Source organism: Gavia stellata, chromosome 1, assembly GCF_030936135.1.
Source record: "Gavia stellata isolate bGavSte3 chromosome 1, bGavSte3.hap2, whole genome shotgun sequence".
NCBI classification, from domain to species: Eukaryota; Metazoa; Chordata; class Aves; order Gaviiformes; family Gaviidae; genus Gavia; species Gavia stellata.
Window position 1 is genome coordinate 1,317,978 of NC_082594.1, and position 27,561 is coordinate 1,345,538.

At 66.1% G+C, this 27,561-nt stretch overlaps 1 protein-coding gene across 1 annotated transcript; it reads left to right on the top strand.

The window, feature by feature from the left end:
- Positions 1-1,130: 1,130 nt before the first annotated feature.
- Positions 1,131-21,688, top strand: ARRB1 (arrestin beta 1). The gene is made up of 16 exons (XM_059826781.1): positions 1,131-1,238; positions 12,180-12,210; positions 13,166-13,226; positions 14,038-14,082; positions 14,919-15,115; positions 16,003-16,062; positions 16,183-16,250; positions 17,229-17,364; positions 17,456-17,540; positions 17,630-17,702; positions 18,681-18,818; positions 19,031-19,114; positions 19,532-19,555; positions 20,225-20,295; positions 20,569-20,620; positions 21,355-21,688. The coding sequence occupies exons 1-16, from the start codon at positions 1,219-1,221 to the stop codon at positions 21,464-21,466; spliced, it is 1,257 nt and encodes a 418-aa protein (XP_059682764.1). The 5' UTR covers positions 1,131-1,218; the 3' UTR covers positions 21,467-21,688.
- Positions 21,689-27,561: the final 5,873 nt, after the last annotated feature.

The window sequence follows — 27,561 nt, forward strand, 5'->3', positions numbered from 1 at the left end:
CCACGGCACCCCGGGGGGCCGGGCCGCACCCTGCCGAGCCCCGGGGTCGGGGGGGACCCCGCCCGCTCCCGCCGCCGCCCCCCCGCTCCGTGGGTGCGTTCGGGGGTGCGCCCGTGGGAATAAACCGGCTCCCCTTCCCACGGCGGCTCTGATTGGCTGCTCTCCTGCAGGTAGGCGGGCGAATGGCGGGAGGCAGCCAATCAGGAGGGGAGGGGTGGGGCTGCCTGCAGGCAGGGCTGAACCTCATTGGAGGGGGGAGATGGGGGTGTCCGCGGTCCCCGCCGCGTCCGGGTGGGTGCCCACGGGGGAGGTGGGTGCCCACCCCAGAGCCAGCGGTGCTGGGAGGGGTGGGGGGGTGCGTGGCACGCGCACCTCCCGTGGGTGCACACGCGAGTCTGTGGGCGCGGGTGGGTCTGCACCTCCCCCGCGCGTGTCTGCGGGGGTGTGCGTGGGCACACCGCCCCCTGCCCGTGCGTGGGGGGGGGGGGGGGGGGGCACCTGTGGGCACCTCCCTCTGCGCGTGCACACAGCTGGGGGGGGGGTCCACCACGGGTGTGTGCGTGTTCACGCGTGGGGGGGCGGTGCCGCACTTCCCCGTGAGCCCCCCCCCCCCGCCGCCCTGCACGTGCGTGTGCGTGCGCGGGGGGGCGCACCTCCCCCTCCGTCCCCGCGCGCGCGCGCAGGGCGGTGCGCAGCCCCCCCGCCCCCCCCCCCCCCCCCCCCCCCCGGCCTCCCTCCTCCGCGCGTGTGGCCCCACGCGTGTCGTCGTCGTCCTCCCCCGCCCCGGGGCCGCGCCGCTCGGGGGCGGGCGGCGGCGGCGGCGGCGGCAGCGCCGCGGGGCTGCGCTCGGCAGCGCCCGCACCGGAGCCGAGGCCACCCGAACCGGACCGAAGAGACCCGAACCGAACCGAAGAGACCCGAACCCAACCGAAGCCACCCGAACCGAACCGAAGCGACCCGAACCCAACCGAAGAGACCCGAACCCAACCGAAGCCACCCGAACCGAACCGAGGCCACCCGAACCGAAGCGACCCGAGCCGACCCGAAGCCACCCGAAGCCACCCGAGCCGAGCCGAGGCCGCCCGAGCCGTACCGGGCCGTACCGAGCCCAGCGCCCGCCCCGCCGCCGCCTCTCTCCCCCCGCCGCCATCCAGCCAGTAATTTTCCAAGCCCGCTCGGCGCTTCCCGCTTGAGCTGCCCGCAGGATTCGGCGGGGCCATGGGAGACAAAGGCACCCGGTGAGTGGGGTGTCCCGGGGAGGGGGGGGGATCCCCCAACGCCCGCCTCGGCGCTGTGCCCCCCCCCCCCCCGGGGCGCAGCCCCAACATCTGGCCACAGCTGTGCGGGGGGGGGGGGGGGCCCGGCGGGGTCCCCTCGCGGGCGGGGGGCGAGGCGGGAGCACAAGGCCGGGGGGGGCGCGGGGAGAGGGTCCCGCACCCCGTCCCGCACGTCGCGGAGGCGTTGCCGCTCTCCTCCCGACTGATTCGCAGCCGGGATGCTGCTTTTTTTTTGGGGGGGGGTGTCCCCCCGCCTCCTCCCACTCGAGGTTCGCGTGGGAGCCCGGCGGGACCCCCAGGAGCCGGACCCCGGACCCCCCCGCAGCGCCCGGGGGGTGTTAGGGAGCACGTGCCATGCCGGGAGGCGCGGGGACGGCGACGGCGGGTGACACCTGAGTCCCACGGGTCGTCCTCGGGGGACCCCCGTGTCCAGGGGGGCCCTCCGGCCGCCCCCCGTTTCCCAGGGCGAGCGTCCGCGCGCGGAGGTGCCCACCCCGAGAAGGGCACCCCGGATTTCGGGACCTCCCGGGAGAGCACGGTGACGCCCGCCGGCCCACGCGTGGGGGGGCCGGGAAGGGTCTGGGGGTGTCTCCTGTCACCCCCCCTCCTCGGCCGGCTCCGGCTGTCGTGGTGGGGCGGCCAAGGGGTCACGCTCCCGCTCGGTGCCGCCCTGGTCCCCTGCGCCTCGCCGTCATTAATCATTTCGGGACGGGTACTTAGGGGGGCTCCCACCGGGTCCCCGACACCGGCGGGGGGGCGTGTGTGGCGTTGCCCTCCCCTCGGTCCCCCCCCATGGCACCTGGGTGTCAGGACCGGGTGGCTGCGGTGCAGCCGACGCCACCGCCGTGCCCGGACGAGGGGGTCCGGCCCTGCTTTGGCAGAACCTTCCAGAAATGCTGCAGCGTTTTGGGGTGGCGGGATAGGATTTGGGGGCTCCCGCTGACCCCCCCCAGCAGTGGGGGGGGCTGTTGATGCCAGATGGGCTGTGCGGGTGCTGCTGCCCCGGCCGCGGCCAACGGCATCCGCATCCCCCCGGCTCGGCATCCCTAATTCTCGAGAACCGCCGCGTTGCACCCCCGGAATGGGCCAGCAGAGTCGGGGGGGCAGGGGGGGACCCCGCTTTCGCAGCAGCGGGGCTGGAGCACCCATTGGCTTCCCCTCGCCGGGTGCAATCCCCGGGATGCCGCCGGGTCGGCCCTGGGAGATTTTTCGGGCGGCCGGGGGAGCGGCGTTCCCGGAGGCTGGCGGCGACGGCGGGGAGAGGCAGGAGCTGATCTTCTCCCTGCCCACGCAGCAGCGCGGACGGAGGGAGCTGGGGGGGGAATTAGGCTGACAAATCCCCCCCTCCGCCCCCCATCTCCCTTCTGGCTCCGGTTTGGAGCTCCGACCTCAAATCCGCTTGGATTCATCCCGAAGCCGCCAGAGAGGGGTCGCGGGATTTGGCGGCGGGAGCTGGTTTACCGTCAGATACCCCCAAAAGCATCATTTCTGCTGATTCCTCCGGTGCCAGCGTGGGGCCACCCCACTTTTCTTGGGGGTCACCGCTCCACGGCTGCCACCGACCGGCCCGCGGCGCCGTGAGATTTGGGGGTCACCCTGCTCCCGGCACGGCCATGGGTGCTCCACCCAGGGTGAGGAGCGCGACCCAGGGCGTGGGGTGCGGGAGCCGTCCCCGGGTTCGGTGGGGCGCCGACGCGGCTCCGTGCGTCATCGTGCCGCCGTTCCCAGCCTCCCGCCGAGCCCCCTTCAAAGCCCGGCGGTGGGAAGAGCCGGAGGAAGCCCCTCGGCGGAGCAAACAGGCGAGTTTGTGGCTGCTGGCACCGCCGGGGACCCGGCCAGCCCCGGCCGCCGCCGAACGCGTCGCCTAATTATTTGCAGCTTCTCCAAAAACACGCATCCCACCCCCCTCCGGCTCCTCCCACCCAGCACCCAGCACCCAGCACCCAGCACCCAGCACCCAGCACCCAGCCAGGGCGGCCGCAGCCCCACGGGCACCCACTGGCCTCCGTGGGCCAGCGGGATGCTCGGCCGGTGGCCCGTGGTTCGAGCCGTGGCGGAGGGTGGTTTCCCAGCGGTCGGCGGAGACAAGGCTGGAGCTGGGGAAGCGCCGCGGTGGTGCCGGCGCGGCAGAGCCCACCTCGGTGGGCACCGGGCACCCCTCCGCACCCCTCCCCGGCCCCACGGTCCCATCCTGCCCCTCTGCAGCATCAAACCACCCCGGGGCCCACCGGTCCCCCGGATGCTTTGCGGTCCCGGCATCCCGTGCATCCTCCCGGATGAAGCCGTAGGGTCCGGGAGCGGGACGGGGATCTCCACTGGGAAGAGAAGGAGCCCTGGAAGGTGGCCCGGGAGGGGAGACTCCTGCTTCCTGGATGTTGTTTGGAGAACAAACTCTGGTAATAACAGCAGGATCCAGACACATCCCGGATCCCACAGCCAAGGCGTTTCCTTGCCAAGGAAGCCGGCGAAGCTCCGACCCGGCCGGGGGATGCTGCCGCCGAGCCTGGCAGGGGATGCGGCGGGGATGCGGGATGCAGCCTTCGGCCCGGGGGATGCTCTTGCTTTGGGATGGGCTGGCACGCTGCTCCGGGCTCATCCCGGCACAGCTGGCAGGGAGCCACCGGCCGCCGTCACGGGGTTACGCCGGAGCGTGTGATGTGGTTGCTGGCGGCTCCGTTATCCCCGGAGGTCCCTTCTAAGGCAGCGCTGGCTAATTAGATCTGCCCGCCGGCCCCATTAGCGTGAGAGCCGGTGAAAACCCCGGCTCCTCCGCCCCAAGTTCAAAGGCAATCGATGGCGTATCCGTCAGACCCCGCTCCGATGCCCCGGGGGAATCAAATCCTCATAAATCTTCCCAACGGAGATCAAACGGACCCCACTCAATTATCAGCCACCAAATAAAGCGATCGTTAGCCCCGGGACGTGCGCCTAACGAGCTCACGGATCAATGGCAGGGAGAGGGCAGGGTGGGGAGGAGAGCCGGATCCGGCCTGGCGGCAGCGTGCCGGGGGCTTCGGGGGGCACCGGGGCTGCCAGCCCCCATGGCGTGGGGTCCCCGGGGTTGGAAATCACCGGTGGGCAGCGGCGGCGGCGGCTTCCTGCCTCGTGCCTCCAGCCTTTCGACACCAGGAAGGGCTGTGGAGGGGAGGGAAGGCTCCGCGCTTCCTCCTTCCCTCCCTCCGGATCCGGCGGCGGCGGGCGAGGGTGTCCCCCCGGCATCCAGCGGCTGCTGAAGTGCGCGAGGCCGCCGTGTCCCCGCCTGCCCCTTCCCCGCTCCCACGGGTGCTTCCCAACGGAGCTGGCAGTCGGGATGCGCATCCGCGGAGGTCTTCCTGGGGGGCAGCCCGGGCTCCCGCACCCATGGCGTGGGGCTCTGTGGGGCTCCTGCACCCATAGCGTGGAGCCAGGCCAGGCTTCTGCACCCGTAATGTGGGGCCAGCCTGGCTTCCTGCACCCATAGCGTGGGGCTGAGCGGGGCTCCTGCACCCATAATGTGGGGCCGAGCGGGGCTTCTGCACCCATAGCGTGGGGCCGAGTGGGGCTCCTGCACCCATAATGTGGGGCCGAGTGGGGCCCCTGCAGCACCCATAATGTGGGGCCGAGTGGGGCTCCTGCACCCATAGCGTGGGGCCGTGCGGATCTGGGGCTCTGTGGGACTCCTGCACCCATAACATGGGGCCGAGTGGGGCTCCTGCACCTATAGCATGGGGCCGAGCGGAACTCCTGCACCCGTAGCGTGGGGCTGCACCCATGGTGTGGGACTGAGCAGGGCTCCTGCACCCATGGTGTGGGGCTCCTGCACCCATAGCATGGGGCTGAGCAGTGCTCCTGCACCCATAGCGTGGGGCCGAGCGGGTCTCCGGCACCCATAGCATGGGGCTGAGTGGGACTCCTGCACCCATAATGTGGGGCTGAGCAGGGCTCCTGCACCCATGGTGTGGGGCTGCACCCATGGTGTGGGGCTCCTGCACCCATAACGTGGGGCCACCCCAGACTCCTGCACCCACGGCGGGGGGCTGCGTGGGGCTCCTGCCCCCGGCGTGGGGCCAGGGCAGGCGGGTGCCGACGGGTGCCGGGGAGGAGCGGTGAGTGATGGTTTCCTGCTCGGCACTTCTGCGGCGCCCGCCATCGATCTCGCCCGCGCCGGGGTTCGGTAGCGGGTCGGTTTGTGTAACGAGGGCCGGGAGGCATCGCCTCTCCCCCCCCCACCTTCCCCGGGGTGGGGGTCCTGCGCCTCCATCCTTTGGCTGCGTTTCCCGGGGCTTCCCGGCACGGCTCGGCATCACCATCCGGCACGCCGAAACCTCCCCGCCGCGACCCTGCTGCCGGCCCTCGCTGGGGTCTCCCCTGGGTGCTGTCACCCAGGGCGGGGGGGATGTGGGGTGACGGGGGGGGTGACAGCCTGGCAGAGGATGCTTTTATGTCACACCTCATTCATTACCCAGAAAAATCCCCCCCCCCATTAATTGCTCCCGCCCCGGCTCTGGCAGCTGGGTGCTCCGTGCACCCCTTGGCCGTAAAACCCCATTAATTAATTAATTGCGGGGAAGGGGAAATGCTGAGTGACGGTGCTGTGCCCCCCCCGATCACCCCAACCCTCAATCCCCCCCCCCATTATTTATTCACAGCGGCGTTCCCGTTAACGCCGGCTTTCCTCCGGTCCGGGGACGGCGGTGCCGGCAAACCCTCGCGCCCAGCATCCCGCCCGTGGAAAAGCTCTCCCATGGCGGCTGGGAAAACTCACCCCCCCCACCCAAGGAGAGGCCACCCGGGATGTTCCCGGCGTTCCCGGTGGCTTTGGGACAGGCTGCGGGTTGTCCCGAGTGTTTACGGACCTGGCAGAGGGTTTGTCAACAGCTCCTGTCGTCTCCTGGGGCTCGGCCGGGGTCCGGGAACAACTGCGGCGGCGCGGGCGGCCCCCCCGGCACTCCCGGCCCCCCGGCCCCCCCGGCGGCACTGCTGACAGCCGGGACGGATCCTGCTGCGCTCCCCGGGAGGAGTAGGGCTGTGTTGGGCCCCCGGGTCTCGAGGGGGTGGGATGCGGGGACATGGGGACACAGGGACATAGGGACACAGGGATGCGGGGACGCGGGGACGCGGGGACACAGGGATGCAGGGGCACAAGGTTGCAGGGACACAGGGACGCAGGGATGCAGGGACACAGGGATGTGGGGACGCAGGCCCACAGGGATGCAGGGACGCTGGGACGCGGGGAAGCAGGGATGTGGGGACACAGGGATGTGGGGACACAGGGATGCAGGGACACAGGGATGTGGGGACGCAGGGACGCAGGGACACAGGGACGCAGGGACACAGGGATGCAGGGACGTGGGGACGCGGGGACAGAGGGGTGCAGGGGCACAAGGTTGCAGGGACACAGGGACGTGGGGACACAGGGATGCAGGGACACAGGGATGCAGGCCCGCAGGGACACGGGGATGTGGGGACACAGGGATGCAGGGGCACAAGGTTTCAGGGACGCAGGGACACAGGGATGCGGGGACACAGGGATGCAGGGACACGGGGACGCAGGGACGCAGGGATGCAGGGACACAGGGGTGCGGGGACACGGGGACCCAGGGACACGGGGACGCAGGGACACAGGGATGCAGGGGCACAAGGTTGCAGGGACACAGGGATGTGGGGACACAGGGATGCAGAGACACAGGGATGCAGGGATGTCGGGACACAGGGACGCAAGCATGCAGGGATGCTGGGACACGGGTGCAGAGATGCCGGGATAGAGGGCCGCAGGGATGCAGGGACACAGGGATGCAGGGATACTGGGCTGCAGGGAAGCAGGGATGAGGGAATGCAGGGACACAGGGATGCTGGGCCGCAGGGAAGCAGGGATGTGGGAATGCAAGGACACAGGGACACTGGGCTGCAGGGAAGCAGGCCTGTTGGGACACAGACACGCAGGGACACTCGTGCTGCCCCCCATGCCATGGGCCCTGCCGACAGCCTGCGGGGGGGCGAAGCCGCCCCATTGGCCTGGGGGGGCCTGAGCACCCTTCTCGCCGGTTTTCCATGCCGGGGTGTCCCTGCGCTCCCCACTTTCCCGGGGTCAAGGGCCGTACCCTCCTCCGGCTGTTGACTCCCACCTCTTTTTGCCGATGCCGGAGGGCAGGGGACGTGGGGAAACCGAGGCACGGCAGGGCGAGGGGCTTGATGCACAGCCTAAGACCATCCTCCTGCCTCCGGGCTGGGTGATGCCGTGGGTTTGCCGGAGCAGCTCAGCACCCAGCCCTCCTCCAGCCCCGGCTCAGCACCCTGCTCAGCCCCCTTCCCTCCTCCTCCTCCCGCCTGGGGCGGCTGGGCTGGAAGCGGATGAAGGAAGGGCCCTTTCCCGGCAGAACCAGACGTTTTCGCTCCCAGAGCATGGTGAATTCCAGTAATCCCCTTTTTTCCCCCCTTTTCCCAGTTGCGGAGTCTCCAGCAGAGGAAATCTCCTCCGCGCTGAGCCCCTTCCCTGTCGGAGCCGGGGGAGAGCGGCTCCCTTCCCGGGAATCCCAGCCGCCTCCCGGCACGTCCCTGGGATTTCAGGGATGGTGGAAATTCACTCCCTGAAAGAGCAACGCCGCTTCCTCCCGCCCGCCTGGGCCGCATCCTGCTCCCCGGCCGGCTGCACGCGCCGCGGAGCCGAGCGGTGCCCTGCGGGTGCTCCGGTCCCCGGGGAGCTGGCGGTGATGCCTGCTGGGTGACAGTGCCACCGGCCACCATGGGAGCAGGGGGACGAACGTCCCCGCTAGCCCAGGGCTGTGCCATGCCGAGAGCCGACGCTGTGCCGGGCCGGTGAGGCTGGTGCTGGGGCTTGCTGGCACTCGGGAGGGCTCCTGGCGCTGCCGTCCCTCCTGCGCGGGCCAACACGGGGGCGAGGGGCACCCCGGCACCCAGGCGCAGAGGTGACGGTCACCCTGGCACGGGGACAAGAGACACCCCGGCACGTGGGCACGGGGACAAGGGACACCCCGGCACATGCAGCAGGTCCATGGATGCTCCTACCAAGGCTGCGCTCGGCGCAGGGACTGAGCCACCGGTGCTCAGCCATCCGACGACCCTCCGCACCGCGGTGCCCGCGGCTGCCCGGCGCATCCCGTCCCATCGCCAGGGTTATGGTCAACCCCGGCTGGGGCAACCGTGTGTGTTGGAGCCGAACCGGCACCGCTGCCTTTTCCTTCCCTGCCTGCACCCCGGTGCGGGCAAAGGCAGGCAGCGGGGTGCCGGCAGCGCTCCCTGCCCGAGGGGTGGGAGTCCGTCCCGGCAGCGCCCGGAGGAGCCCCTGGTATTTTGGCAGAACCCGGCAGCCGCCCTGGGAATTGTTTTTCCCAACCCGAACCGCCGTCGCTAATCTTCCCGGATGGTTTTAATGGAATTTAAAGGCGAGGAGGGATTATCCGGGGAGAACCCATTACGGGTGGCTTCGTGCCAGGGCAGGCTCCCGCCAGCCTCCGAAATCGGGCAGCGTCGGGCGAGGGAGCCCTGCCTGCCCCTGCCCTCTCCCTGCCTGCAGCGGGCAGACCGGGATGCTCCCGCTTTCCCGGCACTTGCGACGCCGTGGTGGCACGTTGGACCCACATCCCTCCCCTGCGGCTCCGTGGGATCTTGCAGAGGGATTTTGGGGGGGCGAGGGGGGTGCCTGGGGGCTTCTCCGCCCTGCAGGGTGTCCCCCGGGATGGAGGAGGGACGGAAAGCCCCCGGGGACCGGAGCACCCCGCTCTCTCCTCACCTCTCCGGTGGCTTTGGGATCCATCCCTGCGCTCCACGTCCCGTGGGGCAGAGGTGACGGTGGGGACCGTCACCCCACAGCCACAGCGGGTGCAAACGTGCCGGGGTGGCTGGGGGGGGGGTTCATCCCTCGGGGTGCCCCCCTCCTGGGTGACGTGTCCCCGTGGTCCCATGCTGCTCCCCGGGCACCCACAGGGCTCGTCCCCGTCCCCGGGGGAGCTGCCGTGCCGCAGTGCTGCAGCCTCACCCCGGCGATGTAACATCCCAGTGTGCGGCGCAAACCTTATTTTTAATTTGCTTTCACGTAATTAGAAACGCATTAAAGCCATAAAGCGCGAGGAAGGTGCTGGGAGGCGGCTGGGTGCTGGGAGGCGGCGCTGGGGCCCGCAGCCTTCGGGCTGCTGCCCACCACGGTGGTATCTGGGCGCCGTCCCCGGTGCGATGTGCCGTGCTGGTTTCCCGACGCCTCTGGGTTGCGGAGCGGGGCGCTGGCAGCGGCTGTGGGTGCTCGTCCGTGAGGCTTGGCCGGATCCTGGCACCCAGCGGGGCTGTGCCGGTGGGTGCTTCTCCCCCCGCCCCCCCCCCAGGGACCCTTCCCCGCACCGCTCGGCCCGGGCTGGGGAAGTGACACCCATCTCCCGGGGTGGGCTCCGCGCGCCGGGGGGGCCGTGAGTGGGGGGCTGCCCCTCTGCCACGCTGTCGCCCGGCTGGCAGAAAGCCTGGCTTCACGCTGCAGGGCCTTTGCCCAGCACCCTGCCCAGCACCCTGCCCAGCACCCTGCCCAGCACCTTGCAGTGCACATCGTCCAGCACCTTGCCCAGCACCCTGCCCAGCACCTTGCCCAGCACCCTGCCTAGCACCCTGTGGAGCACCTTGCCCAGCACCCTGCCCAGCACCCTGTGGAGCACCTTGCCCAGCACCTTGCAGTGCACCTCGCCCAGCACCATGCCCAGCACCTTGCCCAGCACCCTGCCCAGCACGCTGTGGAGCACCTTGCCTAGCACCTTGCAGTGCACCCTGCCCAGCACCTTGCCCAGCACCCTGCCCAGCACCCTGTGGAGCACCTTGCCCAGCACCCTGCCCAGCACCCTGCCCAGCACCCTGCCCAGCACCTTGCCCAGCACCCTGTGGAGCACCTCGCCCAGCACCTTGCCCAGCACCCTGCCCAGCACCCTGTGGAGCACCTTGCCCAGCACCCTGCCCAGCACCCTGCCCAGCACCCTGCCCGGCACCTTGCCCAGCACCCTGTGGAGCACCTCGCCCAGCACCTTGCCCAGCACCCTGCCCAGCACCCTGTGGAGCACCTTGCCCAGCACCTTGCCCAGCACCCTGCCCAGCACCCTGTGGAGCACCTTGCCCAGCACCTTGCAGTGCACCTTGCCCAGCACCCTGCCCAGCACCCTGCCCAGCACCCTGTGGAGCACCTTGCCCAGCACCCTGCCCAGCACCCTGCCCAGCACCCTGTGGAGCACCTTGCCCAGCACCCTGCCCAGCACCCTGCCCAGCACCCTGTGGAGCACCTCGCCCAGCACCTTGCCCAGGACCCTGCCCAGCACCCTGTGGAGCACCTTGCCCAGCACCCTGCCCAGCACCCTGCCCAGCACCTTGCCCAGCACCCTGTGGAGCACCTCGCCCAGCACCTTGCCCAGGACCCTGCCCAGCACCCTGTGGAGCACCCTGTGGAGCACCCTGCCCAGCACCCTGCCCACCAGCAGAGCCGCGCAGCCCCTGGGTTTCCCGTCCTGCTCAGGGCAGAGCCGTGCAGGGCCCCCCCAGGACGAGGCCCCCCCGCAGGATGCTGCCCGCACGCCCTGCCTGCTGCGGGCAAGGGCCAAACCCTCCCTGGCGTACGCGCTGCGGGAGGGCGGCCAGCCCTGCCTCTGCACCGGCCCCCTCCCAGCCCCAGCACACCGCCCGGGGGTAAACTGAGGCACGGGGCTGGGGCTGGCTGCGGCCTTGGGTGTACAGGGTCAGGGCTGGGGTGCGCGGGCTCCCCAGTGCCATATGGGGCCAGGAACAGGGTCTCTGAGCCCCCTTATGGTATATAGGGTCAGGGATGGGGTGCGCGGGCTCCCCAGTGCCATATGGGGCCAGGAACAGGGTCTCTGTGCCCCCTTATGGTATATAGGGTCAGGGATGGGGTGCACAGGCTCCCCAGTGCCATATGGGGCCAGGAACAGGGTCTCTGTGCCCCCTTATGGTATATAGGGTCAGGGATGGGGTGTGTGGGCTCCCCAGTGCCATATGGGGCCAGGAACAGGGTCTCTGTGCCCTCTTATGGTATATAGGGTCAGGGCTGGGGTGCGCGGGCTCCCCAGTGCCATATGGGGCCAGGAACAGGGTCTCTGTGCCCCCTTATGGTATATAGGGTCAGGGATGGGGTGCACAGGCTCCCCAGTGCCATATGGGGCCAGGAACAGGGTCTCTGTGCCCCCTTATGGTATATAGGGTCAGGGATGGGGTGCACAGGCTCCCCAGTGCCATATGGGGCCAGGAACAGGGTCTCTGTGCCCCCTTATGGTATATAGGGTCAGGGATGGGGTGCACAGGCTCCCCAGTGCCATATGGGGCCAGGAACAGGGTCTCTGTGCCCCCTTATGGTATATAGGGTCAGGGATGGGGTGCGTGGGCTCCCCAGTGCCATATGGGGCCAGGAACAGGGTCTCTGTGCCCCCTTATGGTATATAGGGTCAGGGCTGGGGTGCGCGGGCTCCCCAGTGCCATATGGGGCCAGGAACAGGGTCTCTGTGCCCTCTTATGGTATATAGGGTCAGGGCTGGGGTGCGCGGGCTCCCCAGTGCCATATGGGGCCAGGAACAGGGTCTCTGTGCCCCCTTATGGTATATAGGGTCAGGGATGGGGTGCGCGGGCTCCCCAGTGCCATATGGGGCCAGGAACAGGGTCTCTGTGCCCCCTTATGGTATATAGGGTCAGGGCTGGGGTGCGCGGGCTCCCCAGTGCCATATGGGGCCAGGAACAGGGTCTCTGTGCCCCCTTATGGTATATAGGGTCAGATACAACACTGTGTGGGGTCGGGCATCGTGGGTCCTGTGCCGTATGGGTGTCAGGTACCGTCACCTGCCCGGTGCCCCCCTGGCGTGATGCGAACGCATCCCGGAGCACCCATGGGTGCCGCAGCCGCTAACCCCCCCTCCTCCCTGTGCTCTTTTGCAGGGTGTTTAAGAAAGCCAGTCCCAACGGGAAGGTAAGCGGGAGGCCGGTGGCTCCCGGGGGAGATGGGGGGGGGAGGCGGGGGGGAGATGGTGCTTCCTGGGGTGACCACCCCCCCAAAATCCTGCAGGCGCGGCCAGGAGCGGGGGGACAGGCATGTCCCCAGACCCCAAAGTTGCCCTGCAAGCTGCTTGCTGCCTGAGCATCCTGCCACGCCAGCAGGAAGGGAAACTGAGGCACGGCAGGGTTGGGGGGGCTTGCCCAAGGTCAGGGGGTTCAGTCGGTGGCGGAGCTGCCTGCAGCCCCCCCCAGGGGCTTGAGCAGACGGGTGCTGGGTGCAGGCAGCCCTGCCCATGGGGTTTTTAGGCAGCCCCTGGCATGGGTCTGGCAGCTGCCTGCCCAGCTCCGGCTGGGATCTGGCTGGGATTGCCGGGGGGAGGCAAATCGGATTCGGTGCCAGGGCCGCCGAGCTGGGGTCTCTCCGAGCCGGCGGCAGCGGGCACTGGCACCGGGGCTTGCTCCCGGCTTGGAGCTGGTGTTCCTCTCCGTCATGCCCGGCGTTCCCCGGGCAGGATGCTCCTGCTGACCCTTGGGTGATGCGCCTGTGCCCCGTGCCTCAGTTTCCCCATCAGGAGAAAGCCGGGAGGGTGACGCCATGGGGCTCAGCCCTGCCCCATCGCCCAGACCCACGGGGACGAGCCTGTGGGGTTCCAGCTGAGGCTTGACCTTGACCCAAAGGTCCCCAGATGCCAATTGCCTCCAGGTGCCACCGGGTCTGGGGACATCGGGAGGGCTTCCAGGCTTTCCCTGGGGCTGGGGGTGCCACTGGCTTTTGGGGTGCTGCAGGGACGGGGTGGCACATGGGGACCGCGGGTGGTGACCAGACGGGGGGACCCCAGGACACCCCCGGAGCTCTGCTGGCACGGATCCGGCCCCGGGAGCCCGGGGGGGGCCGCTCTGGGCATCCCTGACCCCCCCCTTCCCCGCAGCTCACCGTCTACCTGGGGAAGAGGGATTTCGTGGACCACATCGACGTGGTCGACCCCGTGGGTACGTGGGGCCGGGGGGGACGCTCAGTTTGGGTGGGGGGACGCGCCGGGGTGGGCTGGGCTCGCTTGAGCCTGCACGAGCAGGAGGAAAGGTTTTTGGGGAGCAGGGACCCCCCCCTCCAGGCGATGGCCCCGGGGACGTCCCCATCCGCTGACAGCATCCCTAAGGGACAGGCGCTGGAGAAGCCCCCGCGCCGGGGGGCAGAAAACGGCCCGATTTGAGTAATTGTCCCGTTTTATTACTCGTTGAAGACGCCTGCAGCTCCCGTGGATTAATCACCAGAGGCAGAGCCCGAATTCCCCCCATCCTGCCTCGAAAACCACGGATAAATACCGGGGCGCGGCTGCGTCAGCGGCAGGCGCGTGGCTGGGTGCGCGCGAGGAGCTGGGGACCCCGGGGACCCCCGTGGGCCCCCCCTGCCCCGTGTCGTTGCTTGTCCCCTGTGCGCAGCGGGTGCAGCCTGTCCCCCTCCTGCCACCGTGTCCCCCCCCCGGCTGGCAGCTCTGGGGCGATGCCGCTGTATAAAGGGGACCTTTCTATGTCACACGTCCCCCCCCCCGAACCCTGCCAGTGTCCCCCCCCTAAATGTGCTGGTGTGTCCCCCCGGCTCTGCTGGCATGTCCCCCAATCCTGCTGGTAACCCTGCCTGGATGTCCCCCCCCACCCCTCCTGGCATGCCCCCCCACACTGCTGCCACATCCCCCTAACCCTGCCAGCGTGTCCCCCCAACCCTGCCAGCATCCCCCCTGACCCTGCCGTGTCCCCCCGTCCCTGCCGGCGTGTCCCCTGACCCCGCGGTGTTCCCTTGCAGACGGAGTGGTGCTGGTGGATCCCGAGTACCTGAAGGAGAGAAAAGGTAACGGCTCCCTGCGGGGTCCCTTCGTGCTGGGGACTCGGAGGTGGCACCACTGCAGGGGACAGCCGGTGTCCCCGCACCGTCCTGCCCCGGCGTTGGCATCTCTGGTGACATTTTCCATCCCCCTGGGGATGGGGGTCCTGCAACGGGTGCCCAAGGCGCATCCCTGGGCTGTGTCCCCATCTCCCCGCCACGGCACCTCCTGAGAGCCACCAGCGCTTCCCGGCACTGGTGGGACCGGGAAGATCCGTAATGCCACTGTGCCATGATACCACCACGCCATGATACTACCGTGCCATGATGTCACGACACCATGATACCCCCATGCCATGACACCCCGTGCCAAGATACCACCACGCCATGATACCACCACGCCATGATGTCACCATGCCATGATGCCACCACGCCATGATACCCCATGCCATGATGGCACCATGCCATGATGCCACCATGCCCTGACACCATCACGCCATGATACCACCATGCCATGATGTCATGATGCCATGATACCTCCATGCCATGGTACCTCATGCCATGATGCCATCATGCCACGATGCCACTATGCCCTGACACCATCACGCCATGATACCACCATGCCATGATGTCATGACGCCATGATACCTCCATGCCATGGTACCCCATGCCATGATGCCACCATGTCCTGGCACCATCACGCCATGATACCACCATGCCATGATGCCACCACTCCATAATGCCACCATGCCATGATAACACCATGCCGTGATGCCACCATGCCCTGATACCACCACGCCATGATACCACCATACCATGATGCCACCCTGCCACCAACCACCACCCCTTGTCACCCTCCCCAGTCTTCGTGACGTTGACCTGCGCCTTCCGCTACGGCCGCGAGGACCTGGACGTGCTGGGACTGACCTTCCGCAAGGACCTCTTCGTGGCCAACGCCCAGGCCTTCCCCCCTGTCCCCGAGGAGAAGAAGCCCCTGACGCGGCTGCAGGAGCGGCTGATCAAGAAGCTGGGCGAGCATGCTTACCCCTTCACCTTCGAGGTAAGGCGGCAGCAGGTGGCAATGCTCCTGGGTGCTCTTCCCTTGCTGCTGGAGGGGACGGTGACCCCCTCCCCGGGGACATTGGGGTCCCCTCCGGCCCCGTAGGGTCATGGTTGGGGGTGAGATGCTGCCACCCTAATGAAGATGCAGCTTTTGTTAATGGATCTTGAAACGCGGGAGCAAAAAGCAGACACCAGTGGGGAAACTGAGGCACGGGGGTGCATGCCGGCGCAGGGCGTCCATGCCCTGAGTGTGACCGGGGCAGTGACACCGTCCTGGGGTGCTCCCCCAAAGCGAAGCAGTGCCTGGGCAGCTCCGGTGAGGGACAGGGTGGGGGTAGACCCCCCCTTGGTGCAGCTGCACCCCCAATTTCCTCCGCGCCCCTTTGGCGACGGCAGCCGCCCGCCCCGGAGCCATGGGGGACCCGGTGGCATTTTCCAGGCTTGAGCCGTCGGCTGAGCCTCGCGAGTTCGCAAACAGCCCTGACCCGCTGCGAAACAGTCTTAATCCCTCCAAATCCCCCAGATTAACAAAAAAACCCACCGCAAAACCCCATGGATTTTCGTAACCCTTCGGGGTCAGGGTCTGGGGAGGCCGAGCCGCTCCGGATACGGAGCAGGGCTTGGGTTGAAATACAGCTGCCAGAAGGAAAAGGGCACCGTGCAATTAGGAAATGCAATTAGGAAAATGAGGACATCCTTCCTGGCTTTCCCCCCCGCCCCGCCGCGGGCAGGATGGGGAAACGCTGGCAGCAGCGGGAAAAGCCGGGGCAGCACCGGGAGGGGATGCAGCACCCGGCCCCGCAGCCGCCCGCGGGTCTCCGGGGCAAAAAGCCGGCTCGGGGATGGGGCTCCCGACCCCGCTCCTAACCCCGCTTTCCCCTCCAGATCCCCCCCAACTTGCCTTGCTCCGTCACGCTGCAGCCGGGTCCGGAGGACACGGGGAAGGTGAGGTCCACCCGTCCTTGTGCCACCGGGCGGTGGTGACCGGCCGTTGGTTGGGGTCACCTCTTTGGGGGGTGCAAAGGGGTTTCTCTCCCTCCTTCTCAGCCCCCTCCTGGTTTCCAGGCCTGCGGTGTGGACTATGAGGTCAAAGCTTTCTGTGCGGAGAACCTGGAGGAGAAAATCCACAAGAGGTGAGCGAGGAGGATCCATCCAGCCCGGGTGGGAGCAGCATCCTCGGGGTGCTGGCGGGGGCTGCGACCTGGCAGTGGGAAAGGGGCACCCCAGTTTGCTACCCAGAGTGGGTGAGATGGGGATGGGATGGAGATGACCTCCAGGATGGGGCTGGGATGGAGGTGTCCTCCAGGATGGAGCTGGAATGGAGATATCCTCCACGATGGGGTGGGACAGAGATGTTTGCTAGGCTGGGGCTGGAGTTGGGATGGTGATGTTCACCAGGATGGAGCTGAGACAGAGATGTTCTCCAGGTTGGGGCTGTGATGGAGATGTCCTCTAGATTGGGGCTGGGATGGAGATGTCCTCTAGATTGGGGCTGGGATGGAGATGTCCTCCTAGCTGAGGCTGGGATGGAGATGTCCTCTAGATTGGGGCTGGGATGGAGATGTTCCCCAGAGCAGGGACAGAGATGTCTCTAGGCTGGGGCTGGGATGGAGATGTTCATCAGGTTGGGGGCTGTGATGGAGATGTCCTTTAGATTGGGGCTGGGATGGAGATGTCCTCCTGGCTGGAGCTGGGATGGAGATGTCCTCTAGGTTGGGGCTGGGACAGAGATGTTCCCCAGGGCAGGGAACATTCTCCAGGCTGGGGCTGGGATGAAGGTGCTCTCCAGGACAGAGGTGTTCCCCAGGCTGGAGCTGGGATGAAGATGCTTTCCAGGGTAGGGATGGGTGAGAGATGATCTACGGGTTGGGATGGAGACTGCTGCACTGCAGGCAAGTGACGTGGGGCCACGCAGGCAGCCTGGCATGGCCATGGGGCTGCCCCCTTGCAGCCCAGGCGAGCTGGGCATCCAGCTGGGACCTCCCACTCCATCCTTCTCCTGACCCAGCAGACCAGAAGAAAAGAGGGATTTGACCCCAAAACGGGCCAAGAAAGAGGGCAGCCTGCAGGCAGCCGGACGCCTGGGTTCTCCTCTCACCGTCTCCCCCCAGGAACTCGGTGCGCCTGGTGATCCGTAAGGTCCAGTACGCACCGGAGCGACCCGGCCCCCAGCCCATGGCCGAGACCACCCGGCAGTTCCTCATGTCAGACAAACCGCTGCACCTCGAGGCGTCCTTGGACAAGGAGGTGGGCGAGGACTGGGGAGGGAGGGGACACCGGTGGGGTGACCCCGGTGAGGACGGGGACCTCACTCTCCCCCCTCCTTTGCTCCTCGCAGATCTACTACCACGGAGAGCCCATCAGCGTCAACGTCCATGTCACCAACAACACCAACAAGACGGTGAAGAAGATCAAAATCTCAGGTGAGGAGCATGGCTTCGCCCCCCTCAGCTGCCGTCTCCGTCCCCACGGGGACCCTCCCTGACCCCCGTCTCTCCATCTCTCACCCCAGTGCGCCAGTACGCCGACATCTGCCTCTTCAACACCGCCCAGTACAAGTGCCCGGTGGCCGTGGAGGACGCCGAGTGAGTACCGGCTGCTGGGGGACATCGCAAGGGGCCCCGGGGACCTCGGAGGAGCCTTGGAGGACTCCTGCCCCAATGCAGCACCTTCGAAGCAATGGGATGTTGCGTTCAGCAAGCAGGTCCTGGTGGGAGGAGCGGGGAGATGGAGACCCTTTTTTTAATGGCATCCTGGGGGACATCACCCTCTGCGTCTCTCCAGCCGGAGATGGACTCCAGGCTGGGGCAGGGACAGAGATGTCTGCTGTGTTGGGTTTAGAGTTGGGATGGAGATGTTCACCAGGCTGGGATGGAGGTGTCTGGGCTGGGTCTGGAGTTGGGATGGAGATGTTCACTAGGCTGGGACAGAGGTGTCTGGGTCTGGTGTTGGGATGGAGGTGTTCACCAGGCTGGGACGGAGGTGTGTGGGCTGGGTCTGGAGTTGGGATGGAGATGTTCACCAGGCTGGGACGGAGGTGTCTGGACTGGGTCTGGCGTTGGGATGGAGATGTTCACCAGGCTGGGACGGAGGTGTCTGGGTCTGGAGTTGGGATGGAGATGTTCACCAGGCTGGGACAGAGGTGTCTGGGACTGGGTCTGGCGTTGGGATGGAGGTGTTCACCAGGCTGGGACGGAGGTGTCTGGGTCTGGAGTTGGGATGGAGATGTTCACCAGGCTGGGACAGAGGTGTCTGGGACTGGGTCTGGCGTTGGGATGGAGGTGTTCACCAGGCTGGGACGGAGGTGTGTGGGCTGGGTCTGGCGTTGGGATGGAGGTGTTCACCAGGCTGGGACGGAGGTGTGTGGGCTGGGTCTGGAGTTGGGATGGAGGTGTTCACCAGGCTGGGACGGAGGTGTCCTCCAGGCTGGGCCTGGGACAGAGATGTTCCAGGGGCTGTGGCTGGGATGGAGATGTCGAGGGTGGCCTGTGAGGTTGTGGGAGATGTGGGGGGAGCTGCAGGGATGCCACAGGGCTCTGGCTGATGGTGGCTGTTGTCCCCAGCGACATGGTGGCCCCGAGCTCGACGTTCTGCAAAGTCTACACCCTGACCCCCTTCCTCGCCAACAACCGGGAGAAGCGGGGGCTGGCGCTGGACGGCAAGCTCAAGCACGAGGACACCAACCTGGCCTCCAGCACGCTGTGAGCCCCCCCCGCCCGCCCCCGGGGCTCCTGCTCCCTCCGGCAGTGTCGGAGCGGGGCTTGTGGGAGGACCGAGCCCTGGTGGGCATCCAGCTCCTGCCCAGGGGTGATGCTCAGGGTGGAGGAGACCCGGTGGGGGGACCTTGGGGAGGACGGGGGGGCTGGTCCCCATGGGCACCCCCTCACTGATCCCCACCTGCCCCTTCCTGCAGGTTAAGAGACGGAGCCAACAAGGAGATCCTGGGCATTATCGTCTCCTACAAGGTGAAGGTGAAGCTGGTGGTGTCCCGAGGAGGGTGAGTGTTGGGGACCCCCCCGCAGTGCTGCACCCCCCCTCTTCCCTTGCTCTCCTCTGGGCTTGGGACCGGCCGCGGTGCCTGTCCCCCTCCCCGGGATGCTGCGTGACTCCCAGGGGCGGGATGGCGGAGCTGCGGCGGAGCCCAGCTCTGGGCAGGGTGGCCCTTTCTGGGGACACCGGCGTGGCCACAGCTGGGGGGGGTCATTAATCCATACAACAACCCCGCTCCCCCCCTTCTCTGTGCCGCAGCACCTTTTGCAGGATGGGGCTCCGCTTGCAGCCCTCCCGTGCCCTGGATGGGGTCCTTGACCCCCCGACCCCCTCCTGGGTCTCAGCAGCATGGGGGGGACACAGGGGGGGTTACGTGTCCGTGGGGGACGGTGACTAATGTGTTGTCTCCTTTGACCCACGCCAGCCTGCTGGGAGACCTCGCCTCCAGGTAACGCCCGCGCCGCTCCCCCCGAATGCCCCCGAATCGCTGCCGCAGCGCCCGTCACCCCCCCTTGCCCCAGCCCCTCGGTCCCCTCCACTGCCACCCCGACCCCGTGCTCCTCCTGGGGGTGCCACCGCCGTTGGGATCACCGGCTAACCCGAAGCCGTGCCGAAACCAGGCAGCCCGCAGAGATGAGGTCGGGGTGGTGGGGCTGATGAGTTGTGGGGCTGGGGATGCCGGCGGGGGCCAGATCCTGCACCTCCTCCATCCTTCCCGCAGCGCCGGGGGTGTCCAGACCCCGCTGCCGTTCACGCGGTGCTGCCGGCACGCAACCTAAACCCGGGGGATTTGGATCCCCAGCTGCTGCTAAGCTGCTAAAAGGCTGATTTTTGCTGGGCTGATCCCCCCCCTCGTCCCCTCTGGCCCAGCCGCTGGCCCCACAGCCATGGGGGGGGGATCTGCTGACCCCAAACCATGGGGTCAAGCTCAAGCACGAAGCGTGATGGCCGTAAAGAGGCTACGCAGAGGATAACACAGGTTTTTTGCCCGGCTTTGTGGTCTCCCCGACAGCTGAAATGCGGGATGCTGCTCTGCCCCCCACTGCCCCCCCAAATTTGCCCGGCTCTGCCTGCAACGTGCAGGCAGCCCCGTGCTTTACCCCGGCATCTCTTGCAGCGACGTCGCAGTAGAGCTGCCCTTCACGCTGATGCATCCCAAACCCAAAGAGGAACCGGCACACCGGGACGGTGAGTGTCCGACCCCCAGGTGTGGGGCAGGTGGGGTGGGCAGAGGGGTCAGCCCGCTCCCCTGTCCGTGCCAGCGAGGCTGTGCGGTGCCCAACGGAGCTTTTTGGCTCCTGTCAAGCCCGTGGCGCCCCGTTTGCAGGGGCGTGGGGGTGGCCCCATCACCCCAGTGAAGCCAAACCCCGGGAGGGGGTCGCACCCACCCGGTGGGACGACGGCGGCGACGACCCCGGTGTCTGCGGTGACTAACCCTGTGCCATACTTCCCTCTGTTCAGTTCCAGAGAACGAAGCGCCCATAGATACAAATCTGATAGAGCTTGACACAAAGTAAGAGACCAAAAAAATCCGCCCCCACCCCTCCGGGGGCTGTGTGGGAATGCGAAGCGTTTACAGAGGTTGCATGGCACCCCCCTAACCCACTAACGCCTGCCGCGCCGCGATGACTAACCCCGCGCACGTAACCCGTAACGCATGCCGTGCCCGTCTCTCTTCTCTCCTCCCTCGCCATCTCCCTGCATGGCTTTCCACAAAACAGGAGAAACCGCAGTAAGAACGCGCCCGCCGGGATCGCGGCGGTCGGGGATGGGGTGGGGGTCCGTCGCGGCCGCGTTGCGCCAACCGGGTTAATCCTCCGGCTTTGTGCTGGCGCTGGAGTAAGTGGGTTTGGGAGGTTTTTGCAGTGCTCCGCCAACCCAGCCGCTCTCTGCGGGGCTGCGGTCCCCGAGGAGCGGAGCAAACGGTGCGGACAGCCCCGGCGATGCCGCACGTCATCGCTCCTGGGCTGCTCAGCTTGTTCACCGAGCGAGCACCGGGGCGGCCGCCCATTTGGGGGCTTTTTTGGGGGCGCAGGGGGCAAGCATGGGTAAAGCTTTGAAAAAACGAGGCTGTTTGCTGAAGGATGGGGTTTTAAGAGCCCTGCTGAAATACCGCGGGGCAGGTTGAGCCGTGCGAGCCGGGACAGCCTTGCGGTGGGTGCTCCCGAATCCCGGGATCACCAGGCACCCCGTCTCCCCTCGCCCCCCCCGGCACCGTAAAGCCCCTCTCCCTTGTGTCTCCGCTAGTGACGATGACATCGTCTTCGAAGACTTCGCCCGCCAGCGACTCAAAGGCATGAAGGACGACAAGGAGGACGAGGAGGAGCGGACAAACTCCCCGCAGCTCAACGACAGATAAGCGAGCCCCCCGCTCAGCGTGCGCCAGCAACACCCGTGCATTAGGCTTCTTCTCTTTTGTATAATTATTAATTTTGTTTTCTACCTGTACCGGGAGCCTATGGATCGCCCGATGGCGACAGCAATTATAACCTTCCAGCTGTGCCGTGTTGTCACTCTTCATCCAGCTGCCAGAGCTGCTGTTTCCCGCGCAGGGCACGGCCGGAGGGGTGCTGGAGGCGAGGTGGGGGGGCTGCGGGGTCTCAGCACCCCTCGCCTTAGCCCCCCGCTCCCCGTCCAGCCCCCTGCCCCTTCCCCGCCCCGCGCTCAGAGCCCTTTCCTATGAGCTGCCTCTTTTATGCGTTTTATATAAGTCCAGTCTCAACACCGGTTTGCTACGGGGAAGGGGGGGTGCAGCAGAATGGGGGGGCAGGGAGGGAGGGGGGGTCTTTTCTAGGCAGCCTGCTCATGGGAAAGGGCACCCGCGCACCTCCGCTGTCCCCTCCGTTCGCCCACCGCCTGTCCGTCCCCCTCCTCTCCGGCCCTGCTGCATGTGTTCCCTCCCCGGGATGCATGAGCTTGGCTTTGACCCTCGGACCCTGCCCGACACCCCGAACCCGGCTGCTCCCCGGCAAAGGCTCGACGCGGCACCGGGGTTTGGAGCTGGCAAGAGGGGTGGGCATCGCTCCCCCCCCCACCTTTACCCCCCAAATCCTCCTTAAAGCGGTCAACCCCGGGGTTTATTCTTCAGCTGCATCGGTTTTTACGCCAACACAGCCTCCCCGGAGGAAGCGAGCTCGGAGCCGGCGCGCGGGGACGGGGCTGGCAGCGGGGAAGCGCAGTCCCCGTGGGTCCGTGCCATCAGCCACGCGATGCTGGCTCTGGGAGAGGCTGCCAACGCCTCTTCTCAGCACAGCAGGGTCGTGGCGGAACGGCCTTGTTCCCGGTGGGGTTACACCAGGGATGCTTTGCCCCCTCCCCAAGCTGCAGAGCTCCCCTGGTTGATGTTTTCCCCCCTACTTGTGCCTGCATGGGGTGAAGCACCTATTGGGGTAGGGAGGGAAGGGGAACACAGCGTTTGCCACCCTAACCAGTGTTTCACCAGACGCTTGTGCCTCCCGGCTCGGCGGTGCCCGGCTTGGGGCTCCCTTGCTGGGTGCTCGGGGACCCCCCCCACCCCACGGACCCCCACCGGCGTCCGCCGGGGGCTCGGGTCTCCCACCGCCGACCGAGAGGCCGTTCTCACTATTTATTGTGCCGTCGCGGTCAGTGTTGTCATCTGAGAGCAATCCATGGGGATAGCTCCGTCCCTCCCTGTCCGGGGGGGGGTGCAGAGCTGAGCCTCCCCCCGTTATTTTTGGGTAAAGCTGATGGGCAGCGTGGTACTTCTTTTTGTAAAGTGGTTACTTTGTACTGTTCATCGATACCTGCTTCTTTGGTTTCTCCACCATATCTGTGATGTTTCTGTGTTCCGTCAAATAAATTATTCTAGTTTATTAAACTCAGAAAAAAAAATAAATAGAGTCCCAGCGCCTGGACACTTCGCTTGGCTCAGGACAGGGGTCTTCTACAACGTGACGCCCGATCGCGGTGCTGGGGGGGGTACGGAGGCTCTCACCCCCCTTTCTGCTGCTCTGTCTCACCCCACCAAGTCAAATGCAAACTCAGGAGAGCAGATTCCCTTGTCGCAGCATCTCGCAGTCCCACTGCTCCTGTCCTCAGCTGCACGTTTCCTCCCTGGTAAATTAATTTATTCATGCATTAACGTGCAAGTAAGTCTCCAGCAGCATCCCATCTCCAGCCCCGGTGTTTCCAACACCCCTGCGGCTGCTGCCTGCCCGTACGTCGGCGCTGGGACACCCCCGCCCCGGTCTCCGGGACTCGGTGTCCGCCTCAGCTGCCCCTCCAAACCCCCCTTCTCTGGCTGCAGGAGACCTTGGCCATCGGGGCTCCGCGCTCCCCGCCACGTCCCGGCTTCCAGGCTCGCCCAGACACAGCGGGTGGATGCCGGCTTGGCTCCTGTCCTCGGCTCACACCAAATGTCCACGCGTGCGCGCACGCTGCGAGCTTCGGGCTGTAGGAGAAACCGCACAAATCGATGCTGAAATGCCCCGGGACTCGCTCCGAGCTGCCTTGTACTTGGTGGGGGGGGGGTCACAGGAGAGCCGCCTGCCCCAGTCCGACCCACACAGGGTCTGGGCATGATTGAATGAAATGCAAGGCCATGTGGCACCCGGTGAGCTCGGTGTACTAACGGGCTACTTGTTAAACGAGCAATGTCCAGTCTGCGTCCTGAGGAAATCCTCGGGCTGATGGTTTAAGAAGCTGTGCCCTAAGGGCTGGCACTGTTGGGCTCAATACACCCAGGAGCTGGAGGGAAGCCCGACCATCACCATCATAAAGAAACCCAACCTCCTGCGGCAGCCAGACAGCCGTAAAAGCTGAGGTCTCTCCAGAGCTGCGCGTTCGTACCCGGCGGAGCAGAAGGAACAACTCCCAGGGAAGACGCTGAGAGCTGGATACCAGGCGTGTGCCATTGTCGTGTGGGATAGGGCAATTCGGATGGCCCTCGGTGCAAAGGGAGGTGTCCCTGCCGCTCGAGGAGCAGAGGATGCTCCAGCTGCCGGGGGAACGGGCACACACGGGCGCTGCCCCGTTAAATCCAGCCGAGGCCATCCCGTGCCAATCTTCTCCCCACAAATACGGCCCAGCAGTTTTAAAGAGCAAGGCAAGGTCTCAAAGCAGAAGTCCCCAGTCCTTAAAAACATCCAGGCACCCTCCGAAAGCAGCGTCAGCCTCTTCTCAGCCTCTGGCGTCGCACAAAACAGCCGCGTTACGTTTGCCTCTGCCCTCACAGTCTGTTCGGGCACAGGAGACCGAGCTCCTGCGCTCGCCGCAGCTCCCCTCCTTGCTGCAGCACGCAGCCGCACGCTGCAGAATAAAACCCCGACTCGCTCTCGGCTTGAAATGGTGTCTTCCCAGCAAGGGGCTGAGGAGGAGCCGGGGGGAACAGGGAGGTCGGAGGCCCCGAGACCCCCCTGCTTCTCCTCGGAAGCAGGCAGCGATGCCTGCACGTCTCTCTAGGTGATTCGAGGCCACGGCGCAATCCCAGCGCTGCGACGGGTGGGCATCCCAGGAGGGATGGGGAGGAGGGTGGAGATGTCTGTGGAACAGCGTGACGGCAGCTCCAGGGCTGGAGCGCTCCGCTTTGGCACGCAGGCAGCGGGGAGCTGGTGCTGCAGTCAGCTTCGGTCCCCCATGGGAGCCGGGACTGGGGGATGAGCCAAAAAACCCCCCCATTTCTGGGCCTGAGTTGGGGGACAGCCCCTCAGGGAAGGGCTGTGGCTTGTCCGCTCCCAGGCGAGGGAGGAGAAACCCAGAGCACAGCTTGCTCTGGCCAGCATCCACAGCACCACTCTGGATCCGCTCCGGATCTGCCGGGAAGCATCTCTCCAGCCCACTCGCCCTCCCCAGCTGCGATGCCTCGCCCTGGGGTTAAACCAGAGAGGAAAGCTCTGTGCCCAGCTTGCCCCAGCGAAGAGAGGGGTCCCGGAGGACCTTTCCGTGGTCGCATGGAGAGCAGAGATTGGACACATCCACGTCCAACGCAGTTTCCACACTGACGCTGTGGGGTAGGAGAGACCGTCCTCACGTCGGTCCATCTCGGGGGCCTCAGCATTTGTGCTGGGGGCAGGAGCCATCCCAACCTTCCCCACCAAGAGCAAATCTGGCTCCAGGAAAGCGGAGTCAGGCAACCGGACTCTCTGATCAAACGTTCAGGCGTTGCCTGAAGGTCCACGTGGTGCATTTCTGGGAGAAATGGCCTTACCTCCCGGCGCGAGCTCTCCAGCGTCACCTTTAAAGGGAGATCCCTCCTCTGTGCATAATCCCTTCCTACAGCAGCTGTAAGTACTTAATAGTTTGGACATCTCCCATCCCCTGTCAAGTCTGGTTCAAGCTGGACAAGAAGGCGTAAGTTATTTTGGGGGGGAAAAAAAAAAGGGGAAGTTTAGATGAGTACAAACTGTGCTATTGCTTAAGCCCCATTTCTCCAGAAAGCCAAGGAAGTTTGCTTCCCTGTCCTCTCCACACTACCTGCATCACCGTGACGTGGGAGCGGGTCTGGCTTGGCTCTGCTGCTTCTGCTTGTCAGCTCCTCCACCACGTCCCTGCGAAGGAGACGGCGAGGAAGACGAAGCCTGTTTGCCGGGAAGGCTGCAGTGGTCTTCTCTCCTCCTCAGAGCCCACCTCCTCCAGGGCCAGACCCTCAGCCCATCTAAAGGGAGGAGCCGAGAGGAGCCGCAGCAGCTGAGCGGTGCACCTCCGTTTGCCCAATCTCCCACTCCCAGGGGTGCTCAGAAAAAATCCCTTGAGCTCCAGGATCCCACCTGGGGAACCCTCCATGCCTGCGTACCCATCAGCTGCACGCTGCCCCTCCTGGGACTGCGCCTGGTCCCAGCCTCGGCGCAGAAAAGCCACCTCCGAAACTCAGGAACCCGGAGGTCTCGGTGCAGGGGGAGGGCACGCCGTCCTCTCCCGCAGCAGGCAGGAACGCACTCAAGGGCAGACGTAGAGGCTGGAAAGCCAGGAACCCTTCTAGCTGCCCCTCACCGGGGCAGAAATCCTCCCAGGCCCCTGGCCACAACCCATTCACACCAGTTTGACATCGGCACAGCCGGACTGGTTTTGCTGGGGACCCTCCAGGGGCGGAAAGGAGGACCAGGCATTTCTGCATGAGTGCTCAGCTCCTCCTGGGCTCAGACAGGCTTTTTTCTTCGCCGGTACAGCAACCGCCGCTGCTGGTGGTGACACAGACCTACGGCTTTGGTAGGTGACAAAGCATCAAACCCCCCCAGACCCTGGGCAGGATGTGGTCCCCCCATTTCACACGCTGCCACGTAGGCAGGGGCAGTTTTGGGTGTGGAGCAGAGGGGTTTTGGCTTGTGCTGGGAGGAGGAGACCTGCGAGGTGAGCAGCGTGGAGCTTCCCCACGTTATCCTCGTCAGGTGGATGGGAGCAGGATGGGATTTCAGCCTTAGCACCCGCAGGCGAACAGCTGTTGCCATGACACAGCGCAGCTCAGTACGCCGCGCTGCCAGCGCCAAGGCTTCCCCAGCCGCTTCAAGCACCGTCCTCCTGAATTGCAACCTTCACCCAGCGCAGCACCCATCTCGCCCGTCCTCAACCACCCCCCGCCACCTCAGCTTACACCCAGAAAAGCGGGGAGCACCCCTCCTCTGCGGGAAGCAGAGCGGCAGTTCCCAAGCCCAGAAATAACCGTGAAAAGGCACGTAGGAGCATGAGGGGACGGCAAATGCTGGCTGCCGGGATGCGGAGCAGAGGGGACGCAGCCTGGCAGGCCTTGTGCAAGCATTCGCACCCCGAGATCCAGGCTGGCTGCTCCAGCAACAAGCAACTCCCAGCGCCAAAGCAAGCCAGGGTCCCCCGCTTTGCGGGTGAGCACCCCCTGCCACATCCCTCTCCTGCCCCGCTGCCAGGCTCTGCCACGGCTCTCAACTCCCTCCCCAGCTCCTCGATAAAACATGTTGTTTTTCACATTCAGGAGTTTTTTTCCTCCCCAAGTAACACCTTGGTGACAGCGTAGGCGTTGCAAGTCATCCCCTGGCTTCCTCAGGCCCAGGAAATCACATCAGCTCGATCAAATTTAAACTTTCAGTTGGTGGGAAAAAAGCCAAAAGATACCGAGGCCTCTTCCTAGCCTGGGTGCTCTCCAGTTACACAGGGGGAAGGCAAAGCTTGCAGCAGGCTGGGGCTGAAAAGGTTGTTCCTGTTCCTTTTGCAGGCTGCAAGCAAGCTGCGCTTGCACTGCGACTTCCTGAGCGGAGGCCACTACCCGTAACACACACGCGTGATGAAATGCCCACACCCCATGGGGTGTACAGCCTTCCCCTGGGTGCTTCGGGACGGGAAAAGAGCGGGTTAAATATGCCACAGAGTAGGCCATTTCCTCCAACCGTACTCATGCTCTTTTGTCTGTTTTCTTCTGAAAAGTACAGTGCAGACACGACACCGTCTACAATAAAATGCCAGCAGTATGTTCTCTGCTAGCGGACACGACCAGAACTACAGGCTACTACACAGTCACAGCTACCATTT

Coding starts and splice junctions, on each gene's coding strand:
- ARRB1 (XM_059826781.1), top strand. CDS start 1,219: ATGGGAGACAAAGGCACCCG. Junction 1,239..12,179: donor ATGGGAGACAAAGGCACCCG/GTGAGTGGGGTG, acceptor GCTCTTTTGCAG/GGTGTTTAAGAAAGCCAGTC. Junction 16,251..17,228: donor GAGGAGAAAATCCACAAGAG/GTGAGCGAGGAG, acceptor GTCTCCCCCCAG/GAACTCGGTGCGCCTGGTGA.